The sequence below is a fragment of the Hyaena hyaena genome, unplaced genomic scaffold, assembly GCF_003009895.1.
Source record: "Hyaena hyaena isolate Hyena2069 unplaced genomic scaffold, ASM300989v1 scaffold_69, whole genome shotgun sequence".
NCBI lineage: Eukaryota > Metazoa > Chordata > Mammalia > Carnivora > Hyaenidae > Hyaena > Hyaena hyaena.
In genome coordinates, this window is record NW_024080702.1 from 2118850 (window position 1) to 2146792 (window position 27943).

The 27943-nt window shown below is 52.9% G+C and overlaps 1 protein-coding gene across 2 annotated transcripts in view; it reads left to right on the forward strand.

The window, feature by feature from the left end:
- TRAPPC9 (trafficking protein particle complex 9) overlaps window positions 1–27943 on the forward strand; it is a 555131-nt gene that overhangs the window by 362948 nt on the left and 164240 nt on the right. For both annotated transcript variants that reach the window (XM_039232979.1, XM_039232980.1), the window contains one exon: window positions 6180–6290. In XM_039232979.1, coding sequence (XP_039088910.1) covers window positions 6180–6290 — 111 coding nt within the window. The remainder of the gene's footprint in view (window positions 1–6179; window positions 6291–27943) is intronic.

Consider the following 27943-nt stretch of genomic DNA (forward strand, 5'->3'; position numbering starts at 1 on the left):
TCCATTTCTGGGTATTGTCTACAGCTTTTTGTGATTATGAATAGAGCTGCTATAAATACCTGTATATAGTGTTTTTGTGAATGTAGTATTCATTAAGAATTTTTGTCAGTGCTTGGGGCGCCTGGGTGGCTTAGTCGGTTAAGCGACCGACTTTCACTTAGGTCATGATCTCGCGGTTTGTGGGTTCGAGCCCCGCGTCGGGCTCTGTGCTGACTGCCAGCTCAGAGCCTGGAGCCTGTTTCAGTCTGTGACTCCCTCTCTCTCTGACCCTCCCCTGCTCACCCTGTCTCTCTCTCTCTCTCTCCTAGAAATAAATAAAACATTAAAAAAAAAATTTAAGAATTTTTGTCAGTGCTTAAAATATGGTCAGTCTTCTGGTAAATGTTGCTGAATGCTTGAGAAGTACATGTGTTGTGCTGCTGTCAGTTGGAGTGTTCTCTCGGTGTGCATCAGATCCAGGTGGCCTGTGGGGTTGTTTGTTCAGTAACCTTGCTGATATCATGTCTGATTTGCTATATTCTTGCTGAGAGTGGGGTGACATCTTCAACTCTGTGATTTTGTCCATTTTTTCTTTCGTTTCTCTCAGTTTTCTTTATGTATTTTGAAGCTTTTGTAGCTAGGTGTATTCAGGTTAAGAATTATTATGTGTTCTTGGTGAATTAATGCTTTATCATTGTATGACAATCCTTTGTGTTTTTATGTATTTTCAAATTTTTATTTAATTTCTAGTTATTATACACTGCAATATTGGTTTCAGGAGTGATTCATCACTTAGATACAACACACAATGCTTATCATAAATGCCCTCCTTAATACCCATTACCCATCTAGCCCATAGTTTATTTACCTCCCTCTGTCAACTCTCAGTTTGTTCTCTTTTGTTGAGTCTCTTATGGTTTGGTATCTCTTCTCTTTTTCCCCTTCCTGTATGTTCTTCTGTTTTCTTAAACTGCACATGAGTTAAATCATAAGGTATTTGTCTTTCTCTGACTTATTTTACTTAACATAATACAGTGTAGCTCCATCTATGTCATTGGAAATGGCAAGATTTTATTCTTTTTGATGGCTGAGTAATACTCCTGTGTGTGTGTGTGTGTGTGTGTGTGTGTGTGTGTGTGTGTATCTTCGTTATCCATTCATCAGTTGGTGGAAAGTTGGGCTCTTTCCATAATTTATCTGTTATTGACAATGCGGCTAAAACATCAGGGTGCATGTAACCCTTTGAATCAGTATTTTTGTATCCTTTGGTTAAATACCTAGTAGTTCAATTGCTGGATTATATGGTAGTTCTGTTTTTAACTTTTTGAGGAAACTACTGTTTTACAGAGTGGCTGCACCAATTTGCATTCCCACCAAGCATGTAAAAGGGTTCCCCTTTCTCCACATGCTTGTCAACCCCTATTGTTTCTTGTGTTGTTAACTTTGGGTATTCTGACAGGTGTGAGATGGTATCTTATTGTGCTTTTGATTTGTGTTTCCCTAATGATAAGTGATGTTGAGTATTTTTCCATTTGCCTATTAGCCATCTGGATGTCTTCTTTGGGAAAATGCCTATTCATGTTTTTTGCCCATTTCTTCTTGTTTGTTTTTTGGGTGTTAAGTTTGATAGGTTCTATATAGATTTTTGGATACTAACCCTTTATCTGATATGTTATCTGCAAATATATTTCCCCAATCTCTATGCTGCATTTTAGGTTTGTTGATGGTTTCCTTTGCTGTCCACAAGCTTTTTATCTTGATGAGGTCCCAATAGTTCATGTCTGCTTTTGTTTCCCTTGCTTCCGGCAATGTGTCTAGTAAGAAGTTGTTCCCACTGAGGTCAAAGAGGTTTCTGCCTATGTTTTCCTAGGGTATAACATTCCTCTTTATGTCTGCTTATTTTCCAAAGTGTACCCTGAAGTATATGATACTAATATAATACTCCAGGATTGGGTTTTTTTTTTAAGTTAATGTTTATTTGGCATATTGTTTTCCTATTCATGTACTTAAAAACGTTTTTTTTTAATGTTCTATTTATTTTTGAGAGAGAGATAGAGACAGCATGAGCAGGGGAGGGTCAGAGAGAGAGGGAGACACAGAATCTGAAGATAGGCTCCAAACTCTGAGCTAGCTGTCAGCACAGAGCCTGACGTGGGGCTCAAACCCACAAACTGTGAGATCATGACCTGAGCTGAAGTTGGACACTTAACTGGCACCACCCAGGTGTACTTTTAGCCTAGCTATGTCATTATATTTAAAGTGACTTTATTCTAGATAACATACAGTTATATCTTGGTTTTTTAGTCTAGTCTTACAATTTCTGTTAATTATAATGTTTAGGTCATTTATATTTAACATAGTTCTTGATGTCTTCGTATTTAGATTTACCTATATTTTCTTTTAAAGGACTTAATTTTTTTTAAACATTTAGTTACTCAGTCTATTTGAAGTTTGTTTTTGTTGATGGTGTGAGGTAGGGATATCATTTCTTTGTGTGTCTGCATAACCATGTGTACCAGCACTAGTTAGTGAATCTTCTCATTAATCAATACTGCTACTTTAGTCATATTATCTAGTTGTCTTATATTCATGGATCTGTTTGGGGGTTGTTTTCCCCATTGATGTATTTATATATCACTGTCCTCATTGCTACAGTTTTTTAACAGTTCTTGATATCTGTTTGGTCAGGTCCCTTCCAAACATCATCCTCATCATTGTCTTGTGTGTTCTTTGCCCTTTGGTCTTATCTATAAATTGTAGAATCAGTGTTTTGAACAGTTTTGACCAAAACTGAAACTCTTTTGGGATTTTGTATTATGTTTCATTGATTTTCTAGAAATTTATAAAGAGGAGACGTATTTTTAAAAAAAATTAAGTCTTCCTCTCCTTTGAATGTAATACATTTCTGCATTTCTTCATTGTCTTTAGTCCTGGCCCATAAAACTTTAAAACAATTCTCCATAAATGTCCTGCAAACATTTTTAAAAAGATTTATTTCTAAGTGCATTGCTATTGTAAATATATTTTCTTAAAACAATTATTTGGTGATTGTTTTTAGTTGATATATAAGAAAGTTACTGATTCATGTGGGTCTGTGTCTTATTCTGCTATTCAACTGACTTTTGAGTGTGTTTTTCCTCAGTTTACAAAATGACTAAATGTTTTATTTTGTAAACTCCCCTCATTTTTCCCAGTCCTCTCTTATCACAAGAGTGTGACTTCCATGACAGTGGACCTGAACTTCACTTGCTTAATGTGGTACATTCTCCCAGTGCCTGGAAGAGTACCTGGCACATACCACTCAGTGGATATTTGTATGTGTTAGATGAAGTAATATAATTCCTAATTCTCAGCAGAGCAAACAGTACATACTAACTCGATTGAGATGGTTTCACACACACTCTACTACCTTTGCCAGGAATGTGTGTCTCCTGTCCACCTGACACCATCATCCCCTTCCCAGGCAGATGGACCGGTTTTTCCAGGAACTTTTCCTGGGTTTCCCTATGCTTCATAAAAATGGATCCAGAACCAAACAAACAAACAAAAAGAAACAAGACAAAACAGCAAAGCAAGCTGGAATTAAAAATAGCTATACGCTCAAATGGAGCATAAAACCTAAGAAAACCATCCAAAGTGGTATGAAAAGATACACAGAATAAAGAACATTATGGTGGGTACAAAATGCTACTGCAGTTGAGGAAATTAATTTATGAATGATGGAAAGTAAAGATCTGCCAGTACATCATGATGCCAACAACGAGGAGGAACGGAAATGCTAGATCCAGAGGCCCCCACCCTCAGGGAGTCAGAAAAAATAGACGACACACGAGTATTACGTACTGATGTTGTCATGCCCGTGCTGTTCTCTAACATTCTCTGCGTGAAAACAACATATATCTGAGTCCTTTCTTCCCTGCTTTAAAAAATCACTTCAATTTCCCCCCTCTGATAAATGTTTTACGAATCCCCATTCCTGATGAAAGATTTTGCTGTGATTAAAGATTTCATGAAGTTATGACAAAGGCAGAATAGATCTTCATTCTTGAAAGCTCATTTTTCTGTGAGCCGAGTGAAGAGGCTTCTTGTATGCAGCTGTCAGAGCTAATGAGTATTTTCCAAGTGCTGTACCTCTGGGGAAAACACTCCCACCCAAAGAACCTAGAATCAACCAATGTGCACCTGCCTCTCTGAAGATGTGTGGGGCAACATCTCACAGAAATAGCAGGAACAAGAAAGCTTTACCTTCCTCCCCTCAGAGTGGGTTTACATGTACACATCTTGAAGAGTTGGTGTTTCACAGTCACCCTGAAGCCTGTTGGTGCTGTTGGTGATGACGGCGGTGTGTGTGTGGGTGTGTGCGCATGCGTCCCCAGCCAGGTGACCGCACGCTTCTCCCCCTCAGATCCCTCCTCTGGAAAGAACAGACTGTGAGGGTAAGAATACTTGTCTCCATCTACCCTGAAAAGTGCAGGATTTTGAGTTCTAAGACTTGAGTGTCAGCCGCCTCGCTGGTGTTAGTGGCCATGCCCTGAGCCTCACCCTCCCTACCTATAAAGGGGTCTGGGGAGGACAGCCTCCCAAGGGCGCTGAGATGAAATGAAGTGCAGACAGCCCTGGCATGTGGTGATATTTGCCCTCCCCACTTCCTTGGCTACCAGCAAAGCCTTGAGACATAAATTTGAGAATTGTGATGCCCTTTGAAGGGTCAGTTGTTGTTTTGTTTTTAAATTTTTAAAAAATGTTTATTTACTTTTGAGAGAGAGAGACAGAGACAGAGTGTGAGTGGGCAAGGGGCAGAGAGGGAGACACACACACACACAGAATCCGAAGCAGGCTCCAGACTCTGCACATCAGCACAAAGCCCGATGTGGGGCTCGAACCCACGAACTGCGAGATCATGACCTGAGGTGAAGTTGGACGCTTAACCAATTGAGCCACCCCAGGTGCCCCCGAAGGGTCATGGTTTGGACATACTAAACTGAAGAAGACCCCAAACACAGATCTTTTTCTGAGTCTTTTTTCCCCCTGTGAAAAAGTGCTTACCTCGCTCCAGAACAGTTTCTGCCTCTGTCGCTGACATCTGTGTCTGCTCCGGTCGTGGGTATGGCTGTCCGTTCACAGGAGCAAACTTACTGGCTCCTGGTCACGTGCCCGCTGTGATACTTGGTATTTAAGACACTGGCCGAGCTTCAGGCGAGCTTTCAAGTATGAAGGAAACCTAACGAATGGGGACTAACACAGATGGCGCATGTGTGGTTGGTGTTTTCTGTGTGCACGTAGCCGAGGAGCCTGGCGGGCAGGAGGCACCGAGCGGCCGCTTCCGCTACTGCAGATGCCCTGGCCTCCCGGACTCCTCCGGAGCCACCCGCACCCACAGCCTCCATGCCTCCCAGCAGATGCCGGGCTGCTCAGCATCCTGTTCGTGGGAGGCGGGGTGGTGCATGGGAACAGGGAGGCTGAGAGGGGATCACTTCTCTCAGGGATGGATTTTCTTACTTGGGATGGAAGGTCTCCAGAAGTCTGTCCTTATTGGCTATAACTTTGGCTCCTGGACTTGTCCTGTGGCGGGAGCACTGGGGATCCGAGTGTGTGGTTACCTTCTGACTAGAGAGAGCAGGGCCCGAGGAGTCAGGAGGGTGGGAGAGAGTAAGGAAGGTGTAGTCTGCCTCTGCCTGAGGCTCACGGTAGGTGTCCCCCCCCCCCCCCCCCCCCCCCCCCCCCCCCCCCCGCTGATGCTTTTCTCCACGTGCCAGTGCCCCGCACCTTGCTGGGCCCCTGCAGGAGTCCCGCAGGCCTGATGACCGGGTCACGACCTGAGGGGGACGTGGACTTGCGGTTCATCGACAGGCGCTGTGCGCCACGTGCTTTGCCAACTGTTGTCTTATTTCTGTGTTGGGTGCTCAAGTCCTCACATGCACGAGGCCTGGAGGGGTCCAGTTACCGTCCCAGGGCGGTTTCATATGTACAGGGCACACCGCACTAAAGCATGCGTCCCCGGGGCCAGGGAGGGTCTGATGCCCAGCCCGTTCTGCAGAGTGAGCCTCTGTAACCCTTTATGCCGGGCCATGTGACACTTCGATGCATTGCTCCTCTGATGTCCTCGAGAAATGCGAGGTCCTTGGGGAGGAGAAAAAGGCCAAGTTGCTCTCCTCTTTGGCTCCCAGAAGATCCTCAGCTTTCCTTTGTCTTCCACGCAGTACCCGGCAGTGCCACCTGCTCCTGGACGTCTTCAACTCCACGGAGCATGAGCTGACTGTCAGCGCCCGGGGCAACGAGGAGCTCATTCTGCACGCCGGCGAGTGCCAGCGGTAAGTGTCCCCACGTCCCGCCTCTCCCTGCTCCCATCACCTGGCTTGGAGACACTGAGCTACCCCGGAGGGTAGACGGTCTTGTCTCCCTCAGAGGCATTATGGTTCAGTGAAAGAATCTGAAGTGGCTTCAGATTGGAGGCGAGCGCAAAGTCCAGGTAAGGCCACGGGTGTCCATGGAAGGAAACAGTGACCTGTGCTCCCAGGAGCCACGTCTCAGGAGACACTGAGGCACCAGGCATGGCTTCGTGTCCAAATTCTTAAAGCTGTATCTGGGGACACAGGGGCCTGGGTCACCACTTCCAGGAAGTCCCTTGGACCAATTCCACAAAAAGCCAGGCCAGGCCCAGACCTGTGGGAGGTGTGGTACCACCCAAACCCGGTGCCCAGACGGCAAAGGGGCCTCCACTGAGCCCTGGCCCGGAGCCGTGGACATGACCTGGTCCAGCAGGAGCGGAGTTGGACAGGAGCGCTGACCCGCACCAAGGGGCCCCCAGCGCGTGTCCTGGGGTAGGTGGAGCTCCCTGACTTGGGGAGGAAGCTGTTCTGCCCTGGGGGCCCCTTCCCCAGGCCACCCTCTGCCTGAGGGGCCCTGTTCACATCGGCACCCATGTCTCTAAGCCCAGCTCGGATGGCATAGATGGAATTATAGCTGGGATGAGGTGGAAGCAGAATACAATTTTTATCTTTAATTGCAAAATACTTCCCACATAGAGAAAACAATTTAGAAAAACAGCAAACACGTCCCAGATTTAAGCACTTTGTGATATTTGCCCCAGATCTCTGTCTCTTCCTGTCTTTCTTCTTCCCACCCTCCCTTTGTCTTTCTTTTCTGTCAGTCTTGTCTGTGTCTTCCTCTTATTTTAGGGAAATAAAATGTTTTTTGTTTTGTTTTGTTTTTTAAAAAGCTGACATGAACACAGTCAGTGAGGGGATTGTAATTTCAGGCCACAGTGAGCTACTGCCACACACCCATCAGAGCGATGACGGACACGGACAGTGCGGGGTGTTGGTGAGGATGCGAAGCAGCCGGACCCGCCTGCCTAGGTGGGGGTGTGAGCGGTTGTGGCCACTTTGAAGAGGGTTTGCAGTTTCTTGGAAAAGTAAACGTACACCTACCCTATGCCCAGCAGTTCCAAATCCAGTAATTTATTCAAGAAAAATGTAAATGTTTGTTCACAAAAAGACCTACACAAGAATGTTCGTAGCCAAAAAATAGAGCCCAGATGTCCATTACAGGAAAGTGGATAAGCAGAGGGTGGCGTTTTTCCTGCAAGTGGAGTGATACTCAGAAATAAACCTAACACATTCCTAATACACAGCCAGGAACTCAGCACCGACCGAGGGGGTCTCCCCTAGAGAAGCAAGGCGCTGTGGGATCACGTTCGCCTGAAATCTCAGGACGAGCAGACTCGTCTGCCATGGAAATAGCAGCACATCGGTTGCCTCGGCAGAGGCTGGGGTGGGGGTTGGGCAGGAAGGGGCACAAGGGTTTCCTGGGGGGTCCTGCTGTACAACTTCATATGTAGGTGTGGGCTACACCTGTGTTCGCATTTGTTAAAATCCAACAAATGTGCACGTTAGATTGGCGTGTTTCGTCCTAAGTCACTTTCACATCAAAGGAAAAAAGGTGTACAAATGTTGAGCTCTAACTGAAGGCCTGTCGTGGAAGGCTCCAGAGGGCTGCGTGCTGTGGGCAGCAGTCTTCAGAATCCCAAGAAAGATTAACACTGGGTAAAGGGGTGGAATGTGGAGAGACGAGGTGCTAAGCACATAGAGTAAACTATTAATGGTGGACTCTTCCAAGGGCCTTAGAGGATGTTCACAGGAGACTTCTTTCAACATTATATTTGACATCTTTCATAAGAAAGTGCTGGAAAAAATTAAGTGAAAGAGTAGCTCAGTCCTCATCACCAGACCACCATCTTTATTCTTCCCTCCCTCCCCGGGCAGGGTGGGGGCGGGGGGATTGCTGTCTTGGAGGCGACGGAATCATTCATACCATGTTTTGCTACTTTTATTGTATTTATATCTACAACCAAACATTATTTTCGGAGTTTTTTTTTTTTTTTTTATGACAAGTGGTTCTATCTCACATATGTCTTTTTAAAAAATACATCTTTTTATAACTTTAAATCAGCATTCTGCTTTGGAGCTAAATATAAATCTGCTTCTCTCCTCTCGACTGCTGTTTGTATTTCGTTGCATGAATTGCCACTTTGTCCGTGTCCGTGCTAATCCTTTCAGAGGCTGCTCCCGAGTGTCACTGCTGAATGTGATTACTGCTGAGGGCACACGAATGCAGAGTCAGGCCCTGGGGTCCCTCCTGCAGGACAGTTTGGGCCAAAAGTTGGAGGCTTGAAGTCCAGTGACTTGGCGCGTTCGTGGCTTGCCTTTGAGAGGAGCCCGAAACAGTCCCTCTGGAGGTGGCTGTCAGGTCCCCTGCAGAGGACTTGCCGCGTGGGGGCAGCTGCATGGGGGCTCCTGTGCTCCCGCACACACGGCCGAATGCGTCTGGCTCCTGTAGGGCCCCGTGCGTCCATGGGGTCTACACCCCCGGCAGCTGCCTGGGCCAAGCGCCGTTCTCGAGGTTGTGGGGGTGGCTGTCTGCTCTCTGCCGGGTCTGTGTCTGGGTGTTTTGATGTGGTCCCAGATCCCAGGGGAGGTAAATCTGGCCGTCCTCTGATGCTGACGTGGAACCGGTTGTTAAAAATTAGAAATCGTCAAGCCTGTTCTCTCCTGGATCGCTCGCACGGATGGAAGGCCGAATGAAGTTAGCAGTCCCGTTCGCAAATAATCACACATTAGTCTCGTGCTTCAGGCTTCCTCGTTATTGAGCCTTGTACTTAAATTCTCATTTCTCAATGCTCCTAGCTCATACATTCTCTATTCATTCATAAAATATTCAGCCAATAAGTATGGTACTCAGAGAACTTGCTCTGTGGTGCCTGCGTCGGGCTCCCGGGGCGTCAGGAAGAACAGGGGCCCCTCCCAGCCGGGAGCAATGTGTCGGGAAGGTGATAAATGCCCCCCACAGCCAGCTGCAGGCCTCTGCCTTTCCTGCCTGAAGAGGCTTCTTGCTGGCCTGGGGTGCGAGTGGTGAGCCGCTGGTCTGGGAGGTCCTGTTTGGCTCTGGTCCCACCATCCTCAAAAACCAGTGGTGAGTGCCGGGGAGCCCGGTGTTTGTGGGAACGTGGGGAGGTGCTTCCCTTCCACTTTCCGAACCTCCCTGGCCTTCCTTGGATCATATCAGACACACGCTCTACCCCTGGGGTGGCATCTCACTCCTTGGGTTCTCACAGAACAGCTCTGGTGGAGGGAGCAGGTACAGGTGATCCTGGCAGACCTTGGCTGGGATGCTGTCCCTGTCTATCCAGTCTGGGTCCCCAGTGCCCTGTCTCTTCCCAGAGTCCTGAACTCAGCCAGTCCCCTGCCTCTTCACTTCCCCCGTGAGGAGCCATCCCCACCGAGCCTCAGGCCTTGCTCAGGGCTGAAGAAGGAGGCTTGTCTGTGGTCAAGCTCTCAAGTGGCTCGGGCTCTGCCCACAGGTGAGGGTGCTGTGGTTCTTGGACTCCACTTTAATCCCTCTGCCTGTAGGTGGTGTTTCCACTGCCACCTCAGAGGTGGGCGGACTGGCAGTGCTCTGTGCTAGAGAGGGCACAGCGTGGTCTTAAATGGAAGGCCATGGGGCTGGGATTAGTGTGGTGGTGTTACTGCCCCGCCTGGAGCCCTGGCATCCCTAGGTAAGGAGGCATTTGACTTCCTCTTAAGGTGGCCTGCCCTCCAGGAGGGGGACCTTTCCACTAGATTGTTGAGGTGCTTGCCTCTGCCCGCCCCCCTGGTAGAAGGGGGTGGGTGTCCTCATTCTACCCCGTACAGGAACACGTGTCCTCAGGAGCACAAAGCAGCAGTGTGCTTCGGGTTGGAAGCATAAATATGGAAGGCGTAGCTACTGGGCCCGTGTGGAAGTTAGGGCGCTTGCATCCTCAGGGTCCCCTCGAGGGAGACCTTGTCTGCATCTGATAGATAAGTGAGCTGAGTCCAGTGTGCACAGTTGCTTGGTGGGCTCCTCATTTGTCTGGCTCACGGCTGTCCTTGGAATGGTGATAATGAAGGTTAAGAGAGGTTTGGTTCCTTTCCCCTTGTGCTCTGCACGTGTCCAGCCCTGTGAAGTCCCCCATCAAGTGTAAAGGCTGGCAGAAGGCAGGATAGACGGAGAAGCTCCTGGGGTTTTGGCTTGCAGGGTGTTGATGAATTCATCCCACAGACATTCCCAGTGCTGGGCTGGGGGCGGGCCTTGCCAGCAGGTGAGACAGCAGGTGACGGTGGCACGGCTATGTTGTCACGGCACCTCTGGTTTGGTGTGGACTGAAGGCACGCCAGCAGGCAGTCGGCACACAGGGAGGGGAGGTGAAAGCACGCAGTGAGAAATCTGGCCCGGACAGGGTGAGGGGCGGCTGGGAAGGCTTCCTGGAGGAAGGCGTGCTGACGTGGAACAGAACAGCAGAGTAGGAGTGAGCTTGGGCTGCTATCCAAGGGCCGCCGGGAGCAGGCATGGTGCACTCTCGGGAGCGGTGTGGAAGGGTTCTTGATGGATCCAGTGCTCACGTGCTTAGGTTAGAAACACCACTCTCGTGGCCGTGTTTCTTACAGTTACCTTCCTGGATCTTAGTGTGAAATACAGCATTTCGGCAAATGGATGTAGAGAGTACCACCTCCCTTTCCCAATCTCTTCTTTAGAGGGTCCTCGTGAAATCAGTGACTCCTGTCACCCTGCGAGTGTCTGGAGCGTGGCTGGCGCATCATTTCTGTGATCAGGGACCACGAGTTAAGTTCACTATTGCCAAGCGTGAATCACGACACTTGTCCTGGGGTGACTGCATCTCCTGGGGCTCCCCACCATCAGCCGTCCCCTTCACAACCTTGTCCCCCCGCCTTAGCTGGGTGCCCACAGCCACGACATCGCCACCCGAGGGGCTGCTGGCTACAGGACGCCCTTTTGTTAGGCAGTGGCGTATCTGCACTTCACGGCAGCTCAGGGGAGAGCACTGTGCACTTTTCTGCTTCCGCGTGAGAGGCCACACCTTGCCAAGGCCAGTGGAAGTCAGGTGGTACTGACCAAGGCCACCCGTTTGCCATGGTGCCTCTCTGCGGGAGCCATCGGCAGTCCTCGGGGCTGTGTCCCCCGGAGTTGGGCGTCCCCGCTCGTCTAATTGCAGAAGATGACTGGCAATGGTAGAAAGCTTTCACAGTGAAGCAGCATAAACCTTCTTACAAAAATACGATGTTGCCAGCAGCAAATTTACTGGAAAATTGAGATGGTGATTATTGTTTTTTTGCTTAATTGTCAAACCATTAAAATTAAATTTCATGACCACCCTCATTTATGTACGCATCTTTTTAAAACTACGGTAAGAGGATGTTATCTCCTCCTTGCCTCGCTGCCCCGCGCTGTCCCCTGCCCCATGCGGAGGCCCCACCTGTGTCCAGGGTGTCCAGGCGGGGCCTCCCTGGCTTCACCGATTGCTGGCTGGAGATGAGCAGTCCTCCCTGTCGCGGGAACCCTAGAGTGGCCTTCTCGCCCCAGGGCAGGACGGGCTCCCAGAGCACGCTGCACCCGGTGCTCGGAAACCTGGCCCGGACACGGTCCCAGAGGCAGAGACAGCCAGGCGGCCCCCCAGAACCCCACGTCTGCTAGCCTGTGATCAGGCTCCAGCTGCGGCCTGGGGCTGAGTCCGCCCTGCGCGCAGTCTCTGGTTCAGCTCTTCTCCTGCCTCCTGAGGGGTCTTAGACAAGCGTCTTCCCTCCTCTGGGTCTTCATTCTTCCCTGGTCGTGGGAGAGGCTGGAGGGCCTCTGCCATGGGAACGGATGAGCAGACGTAGGGGTGACACAGGACATGCTGATGTGCCAGTGCGCACGTTAGTCATGCCACTGCTTGCCCGTCACGGTCTCCTCCCACCTTGCCATCCTCCTCGCTGTCACTGTCCCTTCTTAGCAGATGAGGAATCCGGCTCAGAGCGGTGACCAGTGATGGGCCAGGCAAGGGTCCCTTCGTCCCCAGTGCTTTTGGTCATGATCTCATGAAAGTGTTCACAGGCAGCTGGAGGCAGGGAAGGTGCTGGCAGAGTGAGGCCCCCCCAGCACCTGTGTCCACCCCCCCACCCCAGGCACCCGCACCCCCATCCCGGGCACCCGCACTCCCACCCTGGGAACCTGCATCACCCCCCCATCCCCAGGCACGTATACCACCCCCCAGGGCATATGCCTCTTCCCTCCGGCCCCACCTCACACACGTCCCCTCCCATGACTGCAGGTGGTCTTGAGCTGCTCAGTCCTATGGGCCAAGGCCAAGTAGCCGCTGGGCTGGGGCTGCCCCAAACCCACGTCCAGGCTCAGCCGCTCTTCTGGGCAAGTGGTGTGGCCTTGGTGAACTTGTGAGTGCTTTTCTTTCTTCTATTCATTTTTTTACCGTCATGCTCTTTAAATTCCAGTTAGTTACCAGGCAATATAATATTAGCTTCAGGTGTACAACTTTGTGATTCAACACTTCCGTATAATACCCGGTGCTCATCACAACAAGTGCCCTACCTTACCCACCCCACCGCCCCCCTCCCCTCTGGTGACCATCCATTTGTTCTGTAGAGTTAATAATCTATTTCTTGGTTTGCCTCTCAGAGTCTCTTTTTTTTTTTTTCCCTCTTTGCTCATTCATTCTGTTTCTTAAATTCCACAATGAGTGAAATCTTAGGGGATTTGTCATTGACTTATTTTACTTAGCATAATATTCTGTAGCTCCATCCATGCCATTGCAAATGGCAAGATTTCATTCTTTTTGATGGCTGAGTAATATTCCATTGCATGTATACATGTACATACATGTACCATATCTTCTTTATCCATTTATCAGTCAACGGACATTTGGGCTCTTTCCATAATTTGGCTATTGTTGATAGCATTGCTGTAAACATCAGAGTGCATATATCTCTTTGAATCAGTATTTTCATTTCCTTTGGGTAAATACCTAATAGTGCAATTGCTGGGTCATAAGGTACTTATTTGATTGTTTGTCTATTTGTTTGTTTTAACTTTTTGAGGAACCTCCATACTGTTCTTCAGAGTGGTTGTACTGGTGTGCATTCCCATCAGCAGTGCAAGAGGGCTCCCCTTTCTCTGCATCCTTGCCAGGATCTGTTGTTTTCTGTGTTGGTAATTCTAGCCACTCTGACCTATGTGAGGTGATATCTCATTGTACTTCTGATTAAGTTTCCCTAATCATGAGTGATACTGAGCATCTTGTTGTGCGTCTGTTGACCATTTGTATGTTGTCTTTGGAAAAGTGTCTATTCATATCTTCTCATTTTTTAATCAAGTTATTTGTTTCTTGGGTGTTGAGTTTTAGAAGTTCTTTATATATTTTGGACACTAACCCTTTATCGGATATGCATTTGCAAATGTTTTCTCCCATTGCGCAGGCTACCTTTTAGTTTTATTGGTTGTTTCCTTTGCTGTGCAGAAGCTTTGTAGTTTGATGAAGTCCCAGTAGTTTATTTTTGCTTTCATTTACCCTCACCTCCAGAGACCTATATAGAAAACTGTTGCTTGGGCTGATGTCAAAGAAATTACTGCCTGTGTTCCCTTCAAGAATTTTTATGGTTTCAGGTCCCAGTGCCTTTTTTAAAATTGGGACAATAATGCCTGTTAGAGGTTGTTACAAATGCTAATGTTAAACCGTGTTGAGTGCCCAGCACCACCCGCGACCTGCAGTGGGCACTCCATGGGGGACGCGCGGTTATTTTTCAGCACCCCTTTGTCACGCCTTGAAAATGGTTCCCACCAGCCCAGCCACCATGGCTGGAGCACATCTCAGCCTGGGTGAAGGGCGTGCATTTGAGGTCCTGTGTTTCCTTTCCGGGGAGATGACCGTGCTAGAGTTTTGCTCAAGTGATTAGTTGTTATTTGGAGCCTCATTTCCCTGGCTTCTCAATGGTGTCTGACATGGAGACAGAGAAAGTTCTCATCATCGGGAGTCAGAAGCCACGGAGAGGATTTTATGTAAGGAATTGTTACTGAGGCATGAGGTTGGTAACTAGGTAACTGTGAGAGTAGAACGCACCAGGGAGGCGTCCGGTGTTGCCTCTGCAGGAAGCATTACTGTCCCTGGGGCTGGGGGCCGAGACAGGGCGCTGGGATTATTAGTAAGAAGCCGGGGACTGCAGGCGTGGGGCTGACCCTCGGCGCTCTGAAGGATGCCTGGGGTCTGGGGTCTCAGAGGGAGGTGCCGTGTTGTGGGACCATACCTGTTAGAAGTAAGGGCAGGACAACCCTCAGGAAGCTACCGGAAGCCCTAGAGGGAGCAAGAGCCTCCTTCCCGTGACCAGCTTCCTCCTTCCACACCCGGGGGGCGGGGAGAGCAGAGGCCTGGCTTGCAGGGGGGGCCCCCGCCGGGTGCCCCCCGGCCCCTGGCCTCCCTGTAGAATCGTCCCGCTCTTGCGCGTACCCACGGGTCCCCCGTGGTTGCCGTACTCTCACTCCTGCCAGACCGGAGGGCCCCAAGCCTTGCTGTGTACTGTGATGACAGCGACCTTTATGGTGAAGGGACTCCTGTCCTCCCACACCTGACCCTGTGTCCTGACCTGATTGTTTGGGTGCTGCCGGGACACCAGGATTTGTGACTCTCCCCTGTGGCTCTGACGTGCGCCGAGTGCCAGAACCATGCGGCCGCGTGGGGAATTTTGGAGAGCCGTGTTCGTGGCCTGGTTGTGAGGCCTCCTCTCCTCGGTCCAGCGTCCAGCACACAGTAGGTGCTCGGTGCCATTTGATTTTGTGAGGGGGGCAACAGTGTCATTCACGGTGTCCCCTCCTCTTAGGGGTGTGAGGTCTTCATGCTCCCTGGTGCCAGGGACCCTGCCTCAGCTGCTGAGGTCAGCGCTTCGGCGACCAGCATTGCTTTGATTTGGTTGAGTCATAACTGGGGCCGTGGCATGTGATGGCATAGTTGGTACCCGTGTAAATTGTCCCTGGCCTGGGGGGTCTGAAATTCCACCCACATCATGCTCATGACACGCTGTCAGGGCCTGTGTTAGCTTGGAAGAAAGAGTCCCTTTCTCTAATCGGCCTGCGCAGCGGGAAGGGTTTGCAGTGTGCCCACCCGGAGGGGGACACACTTTTCTAATGTACCGAAGGGCATCCTGGGTGAGTCCTCCTCAGGTGTGATTCTCCTTATTTAATCTTAGGGACCTATTCCTGTGGGGGAAACTGGTAAGAGTATATAACATTTTATTCCTTACAGGATAAAATGGTTCTCTGAGTTTGGGGCTCACCCTCGCCTCGGGGCTGTGCCATGGATGACTTACAAGCCGTGAGAGACAACGTCCCTTTAACACACTTCATCACGGTCTCTGCCGAGGGTGTGGTGGAGGTTTGTGGGCGTGGGGATTGTGGCCACGGGATGTGTGGGCACCAGGTGTGTTCTCTTATGCTGGAGACTGAAAATCTACAGCAGATACCTTTAGCCTTCATTCCTATTTCCATTTGTTGGATACTTGCTGTTGTCAGAGAGCTGAGGCCAAGACTGGGCTGTCTGTGCGCAGAGCCCTGGCTCACGGTACACCGTCCCCCCAGCGTGGGGCACCAGGCAGGGAGTGTGAGTGCCGGGCTCCTCCCCTGGCCTGTGGGGGTGGCATGGTCAAGGACAGCTTCTCCGTGGAAGACTGTCACGGGAGCCTTGGGCCAAGAAGGAGATGGGGAATGGGGGCTGCTAGGCCAGGAGGTCGAGGTTGGGGACAGCACGTGGGGCTCCGCAGGCTGGAGGTCGGGGTCGGGGACAGCACGCCGGGCTCCGTAGGTTGGAGGAGGGGGTTGGGGACATCACGTAGGGCTCCGCAGGCTGAAGGAGGCCATCCAGGGTTGAGGGTGCACAGACAGAGAGCAGGGGCCAGAGTGAGGCCGGGGAGGCAGCAGGGCCTGCAAGCCAGAGTGGGGCCTTGTTCCGGAAGAGAGAGGATGGTCACGAGAGGGTGTGAGGTAGGACAGTGTCGGACTGGCCTCCAGGGAGTGTCCGGAAAGGGGTGATGGCTAGAGAGAGCCTGGGTCCTGGTCTGGGAAGGTCATAGCGGTTTCAACTGGGCTGCCTACTGTGCTGCGAGGAGAGGCTGGGCCCCCTTGGAGGGAGGGAGAGTTGGCGGGGCTGGGGGTTGGGTGTGAGAAGGAAGGAGAGGTTCTAGTTTGGACAGAGCTGTGTGGACGGCTTTGTCACTCACTCCCCCAGGGAGCGCAGGGTTGGAGTGGGCTGAGGGTGGGGGCGGGGGGGTGCTCCTCCGGGCACATGGCTGCGGCCACACGGCTGGCTTCCTGCCAACCAGACCTGCTCTGTGACCTTGGGCAAGGTGCACCGGCCGGGGGACGAAGGTCTGGCTTCCCGTTGCATTCCGCCAGACCCTGGCTCTCTGACTTGGGGCTGGCCACTCAGGTCCTGTGAACTCTCCAGTCCCACAAACCAGGTTCCCTGAGAAACTAGAAGCCAGACCGAGGCACCCTGCACGGCCCTGGGAAAATTTGACCATTTTTACTCTGTTCTCTCCTGGAAGACTGGTTCTCCCTGGTTGAGATGGGGAGGGCTGAACTCTCCCCTGTTTCCTGGGAAGCATATTCCAGAGCCACACGGGAGGACCTCAGGCTGCTGGGACCTGGCTGTCCCGGCCCACATGGGGCTTGCTCACTGCCAAAGCCCAGAGTGCAGGGCGTGGGCCCTCTGCGGGACTCTGGGCATCTGCCCTTTCTGTTTGGGCCTGGCTGGCACTGTGTTTCCTCAGGTGACAAGGCTCTTCCTGTTGGACCTCACACAGCTTCCCCCCAGGAGTGCAACACAAACCCCACCCTGGGCTGGAGGAGAAGTGGAAGGGGGTTTAGGAGGTTTATCCCGGTCTGCCTGGAGGGGATGGGATGCACCCGGCAAGCCAGTCCCCAGGTGGGGACGTCCTGGGTCGGCAGCCCCAAAGCCAGTCCAGCGACTTTGCTCTTGGGTGGGGGGTCTTGTCAAAGGCATGCTGTGGCTCCGCAGCCGCATGACTTCCGGCCCAGAGAGACCGCTGTGCCCTTCCTCGGACTGTGGCTTACACAGCGTTTTCACATCGTGGGGGAGGTAGTGCAGTTGAAAACCAGCTAGGAGCATGGACGACACGGCCCAGTGCTCGCCTGCCGAGGCGCTTGGCCGCAAAGCCCAAGTGAAATGGGGTGGACATAATAGAGTCATTTAATTTGTGTCAGTTCAGAAAGTCTCAGCAAAGTTACGTTAACTCTGAAGACCTGTTAGCCACTGGAGCCTGCCCAAGATATAGACCGGGAAGCCAGCGTGGGCTCCAGGGCGCGAACCATGTGGCCTGTTGGCCTTGGCGGGGGGAAGCTTCCAGGGCTTTCCGCACTGACCATTTGCTGGCACGGTCTCCCCTCTGTGGTCATGATGGAGAGCCCCTCCTGTTCTCTCAGGTCCCCTCTGTCACTCTTCTGTCAGAGGGTCCCTGCCTGCCAGCTGAGGAGGCCAAGGCTCCGTGAGGTCATGTGACTCATACGGCACAGGGCGCTGTCACTGAGGCTCTCCTGCTGTGTTGTAGGGGTTGGGGGAGGCCGGCAGCTGGCAGTCCATGCGTCACAGGGCGGCTGCAGGACAGGCGGGAGGGACGCCGTGTTGGGTGTCATTCCCTGAGCCTGGGTGCGGAGGTCTTTGTGGGGACAGGCCTCTGCCCATTCGGGGCCACCTGACCAACTGCCTTCGGTGTCTCCCGTCTGTGAGGGACCTGAGTTTGTACATGCTGCACCCACGCACAGGACTGTGAACAGTATTCGTGATACCTGGGAGTTACTGTCACAGCTCGCGGCCCTTGTGTGGAGTGTGCTTGTGGCTGGTGACCGCCTCCCTCCAGAAATGGTGGGAAGGCGGGGGCTCCGGGGCACGGAGACCTGGGTTGAGTCCTGCCCCTTCTGCACATTGTATGGTCCTGGCTGGAGTCCTCGCCCTCACCTCCGTGCTGCCATGTCTGAAACAGGGATGGTGACCATGCCCACCTGGCGAGGGGGTGTGAGCAGTGTGCCACGAGCAGTCGGTCCCGGGCATAGAGCCAGTGTGGTATTTGGGGATGGCTGTGTACGTGGGCGTCTACTTCTGTTCTCCTGGGGACACTCGGTGTGCCTGTCTCAGGCATGTCACTCTGAAGAGGAGAAGACACAAAGACCCCGTAGGAGACTGACGGGGGGGACAGTGGCTACTTTCCTGAACGCGTGACCTGGTTGGCGGATGGGGTGTCAAGGCCCGGAGGCCTGCCGAGCCCTGCTGCCCCTGCGGCTGCGTCCGCCCACCTGACCTCAGGGTCATTGTGGACATTCCTGGGACTCCACACTGGGCACACAGTGCGGCCCCCCACCCCCACCCCAGGCTGGGAAAGAGCCTAAGACTCCTGAGAGGGGCCAGGGGACACAGATGACAAGCCGGCCCTGAGAGGCGGGAGGTCGTAAGGCCCCAGGGCGAAGGCTGTGGGTTTCGAAGGGAAAGCAGAGCACCTGCCCACGTCACTGTGCAGCCCTCGCCTGCAGGGAGACCGGCTCTTCACTGGGACGCTTGTGCTCCCTCCTTTTACTGTTGCTCATTCCCTGGGTTTGGGCACACGACCTGTGTCCCCAGGGTACAGTCCTCTGCACCCTGCCTGTGCCTCCTTCCGTGCTCCCAGCCTGCATCACCGCTAATCCTTTCACGGTCTCCTTAGTTTTGCCTTTTCTGAAACGTCATATAGTTGGAACAGTACAGGATGGCGCCTCTCAGATCGGCTCCTTTTAGTTAGCGATGCGTGTTTCAGGTTCCTTCATGGAGTAACAGCTCATCTCTGTGTAGTGCTCCGTACTATTCATTGTCTGGTTGGACCTCATTTCTGTGTAGCGTTCTGTAATATCCGTTGTCTGGATGGACCTCAGCTTATCCATGCACCTCCTGAAAGACATCTTTGTTGTGTCCAAATTTGGGCGATTATGAGTAAAGCTGCTGTGAACACCCAAGTCTGGGTTTTTGTGTGGACAGAAGTTTCCAGCTCTATTATGGCAGTAGCAAGGTGTGCGGTGTCTGGATCACATGGTCAAAGTACGTTTAGTTTTATAAAAATCATTGTGCATTTTTGAAAGCGAGAAACCACATGCTTCAGGCTGTTGCAGTTAAGGAAATGAAAAAGGTGTCTTGTTGGAGGGGCACAGCCCAGAGCATTGTGGGGGCTGGGGCCTCACTGCTGCTTCCTTGGGGACGCCCTGCGGCACCCGATCCACCTAACCATCTCTTGGTCCTTTAAGACTGGGTCCGCGTGCCCTCCACCTCTCGTGTGATGTCAGTGTCTCTTCCGTGTCCCTGCCCTGGGAGCCACCGTGGGCGGGGCTCATGTGCTTGCCGTGTCTCTGCGCTGGCTCCTGGTCTGGTGGGGACACAGTGGTACCCCTCATGCATCCTGCCACTGAGGCTCAGGCCCTCCACAGTCACAGAAGGCTCAGAATCATCGTGACTTAGCACGACAAAAGATGGCGTCATGTGCTGGCCTCCTGTGTGCATGACAGGCGGGCTTCATCTCAGCTCCCTTGGCTGTCATTAAGGACCCGCGTTCTGTCTGAGATGTGCTGGTTTTGGGGCCAAGGGAGAAGGGAAGGGGACAGGCCACTTGACAGCTCGGGAGCAGCTGCTTACATGTGACCTGTCATTTCTGCACATTCTGTTGGTCCAGCGAGTCACAGCCACCCTGAAATCGGGAGGTTGGGGTGGACAGCCCGTGGGGAGGGACGGGGAGGCGGGGGTGGAGGCCCGTGTGCGGGCGGACGGCCCACGGGGAGGGACGGGGAGGAGCGGGGAGGGACGGGGAGGTGCGGGCGATGGGCCATAGTGGACACGCCACAATCTCTGCCTTCCTCACACACTTAGGCAGCCTGGTGTCTCTTGCTTTCACAACTTCGCCATCTTCGAAGGATGCTTGCTCTTTCCTCTGTGAACACGTTGGTTACAGTCGGCTCTATGTTCTTTCCCTCCTTGCTATGTACATCCAGAGGGCTTTTGTGGTGCCACGGTGCCGAGGAAGGCACAAAAAGTGCCCGCGTGTCCTGGCGCGATGTGCGTGTGCTTGGCATGGGAATGGGCCCCTTGTGGCGTTAACTGGGGTTTCCTAAGCACCGTCAGACTCCGGTAGCTCTGCTGCTTGCAGGAACAGGCGTGCTCTCTGCTCTTGGGCTTGGCTGTAGCAGGACCAGAAGGGGACCGCGGTGCACAGGTGTCTGGCGTTGGGCAGCTGGCCCGGTAGACTTCCTTGACCACTCAGCAGTCCGAGGAAGGCTTACGCCTGCCTCGTAGTGGGAGACCCAGACTGGCTCCGTGGTCCTGTGGGGGAGGGGCGGGGGCCACGCCTCACCTTTCCTGCTGTGTACGCCCATCCTTTCTGGAAGACGTTTTTCTTCTCAAAATTGATGGATACCAAGGATCTGCTCCCTCTGTGCCCCCCTCAGTGAGAGCACAGGGCGTTGTGCAGGGAGACGCCGCCCCGGAGGCCGCACCGTCTCCCAGATGCCCGTCTGCCTTGCTTCCTTCTGCGCTGCTTACTGGCGATTAGGTTAAAGGAAATTCTGTTATTTCCAATTAATCACCCCTCCTGAACCTGCTCTGCATTCAGTACGCGGCAGACTCCCTGCTTAGCATGGAGCTTCCTCTCTCCCCTCTGGGATTCTTCTCTATTTTTAAAAAGTAATTGCATTATTTGTGTTTGCTCCTTGTGTTTGGGGATGTTTCCAGAACAAGGAAGCAGAGGTTATGGTTGATGAATGCTAATGGACACCTTGATGGGAAAATCGTAGTTAGCCCATGCCAGCCGGGGGCTCCCAGAGGCCAGGAGCCAAAGCTTCTGTGCGCCGGGGGTCTTTGTTCTTGGTAAGCGTTTCTATTAAAAATTCACAGAGGCCGCGTTTTCTGCTTCAGCAGGACCTCAGGCAGGAACCCCTTGGCACCCCCACGTTCTGTAGCTCCATGCATGAGGCTTGTGCACCCTCACCCAGTAGGGCTCGTGCAGACCTCACTCTTTTCCGGGCACGCAGTGTTTGTTCTGGAGAAAAGGGTGGTCGTGTGGGGAGCAACTGTGACCCTGGAGGCAGCAGGCCCGGGACCACAGAGGGCCCGCTGCAGGATGCAAGAGAGCATCCAAATCCTCGCTCTCTGCTCCCGGCCCTTCCTAAGTGCCCGCGCGTATGAGGCGTCCAGGCACTGAGAGGAGCGAGCTCTGCGCCGCAGCTATGGGTGGCATCGCAGGGAGGCGGGCAGTGCCTCCCCCAGGGAGCGCCCGCTCCAGGGGATGAACACGGACAAGCCGACAGTTGCCACCAGCCAGGCAGGCTCAGGACACACAGGGAGGAGGGCCCTCGGCCTGTTCTGCCGTCACTGGTCAGCATAGGGTGAGGGTTCTGTCTGTGCTCAGTCCCATGGAGGTAGGTGCTTGCAGTTTGGACGGTGTCATGGGCGGCCTCCCTCTGCTGCCCTCACTCCGTGACATTCTCCAGTGTGCAGATTAATAGTACACTGCGTGCAGGGGGTCATAGTTCCTTAGTATAATTGTCTCATATTTCAGGGAAATTAAAACTCTAGCTTCTGTCACACATGACGGAACTTCAAGCACTCAGCAAAGTTGGGGAAAGCCAGTTTTGCCGTATTCGATTTTCCTCTTTAATCTCTTAATGTTTTCTTAACTATTCTTAGTATCATTTTGGAGGTGCAGTTCTGAATACTTGTAGTGATCACTCTGAAAACTACGTAACTCCTTGAGACTTTGGAATCTGCCAGTTGCAAGGGTCTTTGAGGTCCCTAAAGCCCAGACCCTACGTAACTCATGGGGAGCCTCGGGCCCAGAGGAGGTAAAGTGTCTTTCCCAAGATTTTGTAGCCAATTAGTGAAAGAGCCCAGACTAGACTCGGTTTGGTTTTCTGATTCGTAAATGCTCCCAGTTGTTTTCTACTCCCAAAGGCGGTGGATTCTCGGTGGGAGGTTGGACCAGGGATCCCCGAGGCAGGCGTACTGTCCAGGTCACGAATAGGCTGGTTTTCCCCTTCTCTCAGCACGGACTCTGCTCCTTCTCCTCGCGCCGGGCCAGGCATCTTGTCGGCCAGAGGCCTTCCCTCACCTCCTGAGACACCCCTTTCCTCTCTGTGTCTTACCTCCCCTGGCACCTGCCCCTGTGGTTAAGGCTGTGCTCCGGTTAAGGTTAAGACACGCTCCGACTGCGTGTCTGCGGGTGCCTCTCCCCGAATAGACGGAGGCATCGGGTGCAGGGGCTCTGCCTTATTTTCTCTGCCCCCAGGGCCCAATGCAGTCATCAGGGGTTAACAAGTGTGGTTGTAGAATAAGCCAACACCCCCCCCCCGCCCCCGCCCCACCGGCAAGGTATCTACATCCTAATCCGCGGACCCTGTGTGTTTCCATACAAGGCAGAAGGAACTTGGCAGATGTGATTAGGAGATGGTCCTGGCCAGATGGGGTGGCCTTTGAGCAACAGGAACTTACTTCTCACAGTCTGGGGGTGCTGGGAGTCCAGAATCAGGTGCCAGCAAGGTCCGGCTCCAGTGAGGGCCCTCTACCGGCTTGCAGACGGCTGCCTCTTCGGTGTAACCTCTCATGGTGGGCAAGGGGAGCAGCTCCCTGGCCGCCTCCTAGGGCGCCAATCCCATTCATGAGGACTGCTCCCTCCTGACCTCCTCGCCTCCCAGAGATCGGATCGGGGCCTCTACTTCGGTGGTTTGCAGGGACACACATGTGCAGTGCGTACCCCTGGGGTACCCAGGTGGGCCTGCCGCAGCCCAGGGTCCCTTCACAGGGACAGGGGGTTGATCGGGTGTGAGTCAGGGAAGATGTGACAACTGAAGCAGAGGTTCAAGGCGGTCTCCAGAAGATGCTAGAAGAGGCCAGAACCCGGCTTCTCTCAGCCTCCTGATGACACGTTTTCAGACCTCTGCCCTGTAGAACTGTAACGTGAGGGTTTGTGTTAAGTTTGTGTGATAGCTCGTCACAGGGGCACAGGGAGCTAGAGGAGCAGGGGGCGCGTGTGTGCAGTGTGGGGCGAGCACCCGGAGACACGTCCCGGGAGGTCAGTGTGCCGTCGGGGCCCCCGTCGGCCTCACGTCAATGTTCCGAAGTGGACGTTCCTGCCCGCCCCTCCCGCCTCCTCCCAGCGGTTCTGGGGCCGCCTGGAGAAGCGGGGGCGGGGTGCACAGCACTTGGCTGACCTTGCGGAAGGACAGTGGGCAGGAGCTCTCACCGCAGTAGTGCGCAGTCCTGGGTTCTGAGCCTTGAGCGCCTTCAGACGTGCTTTCTGAGGCCGGAAGCCTTAATGTAGAGGCTTGAGGTGCTAAGCGTGCTGCCACTGCTCCCTGGTTCTGTGTTGGGTCCAGAGTCCCGTCTGACAGATCTGTTAAACGGTTAACTTGATAAAATCTGGGGTGAGTATTTGCAAACGCATAGAGCGTGCACTCCAGGCTCATCTTACGGTGAGTCCAGAGCTTGGCGATATGGTGGTGGGCGCAGCCTGCTTCTGCGTCCTGTTCAGCTGGACCCTGAGCCAGGCTCTTTGTCCAGGGACTGTCTTTTATCTTTTCACAGCAGCCCTCAGGATGGTGGCCGCTGTGGTCACCTCAGCTTATAGGTGGGGGCCCAAAAGCCGCTGAAGTGAGGCTCTCTGCCCCAGATCAAGCGGCTGCCGTCAGCTCCGGCTCAGGTCTGCCAGTGTCAAAGACGGAGTCCTTTCTAGTCCCCACTATGCCTGGATTCCCATTATAATCATGTACGGGGACTATTTTCAGCCTGTACTTTACAACTCAGAAGAGGTAGGTTTTTGTATACTTCTGGGAAAAATACATAGAAGAGATCACAGTGTTATTTCTTCTGCACTTGGGAAAGCTCTCTTGGCTGGCCTTGGAGACCACTGTGCCAAACTGGCTAGCGATCCCATTGTTAGGTATCTTGAAATCTCAAAATACTGTTATCTGCTCCTCCTAATAAGGTAGATTTTGTTCCAGGTTTCACAGATGGCCCCTGAGGTTTAGAGAAATTAGACATTTTCACCTCGTTATTTGACTCGTTCCTGCGACAGGATTTACTGAGGGCCTGCCCGTGGCTACAAGATTCCATTTTCAGTTCCGCAGACATAACTAAGTGCAAGATGCAGCTCTGCTCTCGTGGGGCTTATGTTCCAGCAGGACCCTTACTGGTGGGCGGTGTCCCGAGATGCGAATTGCTCAAAGAAAACCGCGGCAGGAGGGACGGTGAGGAAAGAGAGCAGAACGGAGCCTCGCAAGTTCAAGGGCATGGGAAATACCCTGAGTTTACTCGGAACCAGGAAGACACTGGAGTGTTTTGAGCAGAAGGACAGACGTCTTCTGAATATTATTAGGGAGTCACATCCTCATCTTTGTGGCTCTGAGGGCTGGGCCCTGTCCTTATGTCTGGGCCTCCCACGTGCCTCTGACGTCCTTGAACTGCTGGAGGCGGGGCTCAGGAGGTGGGCTTTGAAGGCATTGGCCAGGGTCACTGTCCCCCATTTTCCCCGTGTTACCAGGTGGGCACGGCTCCCTGAGGTGCACAGCACTCCATGACTTACAGAGGAATGGGCCTCGGGGCCCATGGGTCCCTCTGCCTCCCACATTTGCTTGTTTTGCCATGAAATGTGGAGGTTTTCATGACTGTGAACACTTTCCTGCTGCAGCCTCACTGCAGAGCCGTTTGATGATAAGTAACAAAGAGGCTTGGGAGCTTTTGAACAGGTGAGTGATTCCCTCCTGGAAAGCTCTCCTCGTGAAAGAAATCTATAGACCGAGTGCTGCACACAAGGCTTTTATGTTTGTTATTTATAGAAACCAAAATGTCTGACGCTAGGGCGTGATGAGTCAATTACGCTGCATTGATACAATTGACTGTTAGGCAGCAATCAGAAATTGTGTTTTTGTAGAATTTGTAATGTGCTCAGTTGTCACAGTGAGGACCGTGACGCTGACAGGCACAGGCAGCAGAGACACGCGCCCTATGAGGCAGTGAGGAAGTGCACCTCCCCCCCCCAGGCGTGTGAGGGGCCGTCCTCCACAGGCAGGGCCAGAGTCGTCCCTCAGAGCCCCTGATGCCGTGGTCTGTGAGGCCAGGATGCCCCTTGTTACCTTTGGACACTCTCGTGAGGACGAGGCTCTGGTCAGGTTCTCACAGAAGCTCTGCTGTCCCCCGTCTACCACGTGCTGAGCATCCACGGGTTCTCACACGAGGCTGGGCGAACACAAAGCCCAGTTCTCAAGGTCATGGCCGAGACCCAGACCCTTCCTCTAGGCCCAGACTTTGAGGGGGCCTGAAGTCAATTCCTGCACCATGGGTAAGGGTCCACTCCTTAATCTGTGGAAAGGCGGGGTGGAAAGCAGCATTTATAACGGGATACACAATACATAAAAATCAAGTAGCATAAATAATACATGCACGTGTTCATGTGACTGGAAGGAAATGCAGCAAAATGTTCAAGAATCACGGTGAATCATTTCCTTGTACGTCTTTTAGTTTTTATGATGTGCATGTACTGTTATTTGGAATACATCTTTTTTTTTTTTTTAAACCCTCACCAGGGTACATTACCAAGTGCTTTTTGGTTTTCAAAGAGCCCTACTGCCTGTTTATCCCATTTTTATTGTGTGTGCATTTGGGTTTGCCCATGTGTTGTCTACCACCAGTCCCTGGTGTGTCTGGGGACGCAGAAGCTTCGTGTTTATTTGGGACAGGTTTGAACTTGACACTTGCCCATCTCCTTGCCCACCAAGCACCTTCCAGGGCTCGCTGTCCTGCTGGGGCCGATCTGCTGAGTAGCACCGGCGTCCCTGGACATCCAGTTGTCCTGTTCCCGATTCTCGTTTCTTCTCTCTCAGTGCCTATGGGCTCTTTCCTCCCTCAGGTTTGCTCAGCCACCAGGGGCGCCTCCGACAAGCCAGAGTGAGCCGTCAGATGTTAGCTGGCTTCCCCCATGTCCTCTGCGGGGTGGGGGACTGCCTCACCGGCGGGTGACTCCCACGGCCCCGTGGGGTATGCGGCCACCCTACATCTGACTCTGTTCATCTAACCCCTGCACACCTGCCTTCTGGGCATCCTCGGCTCTCCAGCTCTGCTGCTAGACCTCACTCTGGTTTTTAGGCTTCCTTTATCTGTTTATGTGTTGGGCTCACAGCATTCCCTTCCATCCAGGGTTGTCCCTCCAGTTTCGGGAATGTCATGTTTCTCTGTTTTGGAGACCATAGCAGATCATGTCGCCGCCCTCGAAAGGCTCTGTAGTAGGGAGGCAGCAGGTGCCAGCCACTGAGGATGCAGGAGGTAAGGGCCCCTGGCCTCATCTCGTACATCCCCTTCCTGGGTCCATTCGTGTTTGCTCACTCGTACCTGTGGGCGTGCCCTATCCCTTGCACCGTGTGCCCTGGCACGTGAAGTGGGCCATCGTCAGTGTCCCCTGCACACGGTGTTGCTTCTGCCTGTAACTCGTTCTCTCCCTTTCCTCCTTCTCATGCTCAGTGAGACTCCCTCCTGAGGGGCCCTGCCCACCTGTCCCCGACATGGGCACAGCATCACCGCTCCATACCTCGTGCCTGTTTTCACTGTCCATGTCCATCCCTTCCGTCCAGTGCATTCGACTCCCCGTGTGTCTCATGCACGGGCCCTAAACTGTGGACAGCGGGAAATTCAAAGCGTTTTTCAAAGCTTCGTATGTACCTGAAGCTGGCACAGCACATCTTTGGTCCTCAGCGAATGTTTGTTGACTGAAAAAACGATAGAGAACATATGGCACACGTGTTAGGGGCTTTGTGCCCTTGCTTGTGCTTTCCTGTCTGAGAACATCGGTACCTGGTCTTCTCCTAGTGGCCATTTCCGCAGCCCCAGATCTAGCACAGGCCCTGAGGCAGAGCCATCTGGAAAGTCCGGGCCTGTTCCCCACGGGCTCAAGCTCCGTGTGGTGGGTGCGTAGGGAGGGTCTGGGGGCATCACCTGTGCCTACATGTGCGTGTTCTGGGTTTTAACGTGTCCCTGCTGCTCCCGCTATTTAAATGTCACCTCAGAAGTGTGTCTTCCTGACTAGAATCTAATGTCCCATAATCAGCTTGATGGGTTTTATTTTTCCTGCTTGTGTGTGACTCATAAGGACGTGTTTCGTTAATGCCTGGTTTACAGACCTTGGTGTTGGGAACAGTTGGGTCCAGAAGGCAAATCCTAAAAAAGTCAGGGTTTCTGCCTCTAGGCCGCCTGCCCTTGTGTCCTGTCCTCCTCAGGGTGTCCCTGGGAACTGATCTCCTTGTCACAGGCCAAGCACAAGGTACCGCCCTTACCTGTGCTGGCCCCTGGCCCCAGCAGCTGCTGGGAGCCACCCTGTGCGGCTACCTCTGTGGAGCCCCGCCCACTGCTGAGCTCCGCCCTCCGCAGAGCTCCGCCCTCTGCAGAGGCCCACCCTCAGCAGAGCCCCGCCTTCTGTAGAGCCCCGCCCTCCATAGAGCCCCGCCCTCCGCATGCCCCACCCTACACAGAGCCCCACCCTCCACAGAGGCCCGCCTTCTGTAGAGCCCCGCCCTCCGCATGCCCCGCCCTCCACAGAGCCCC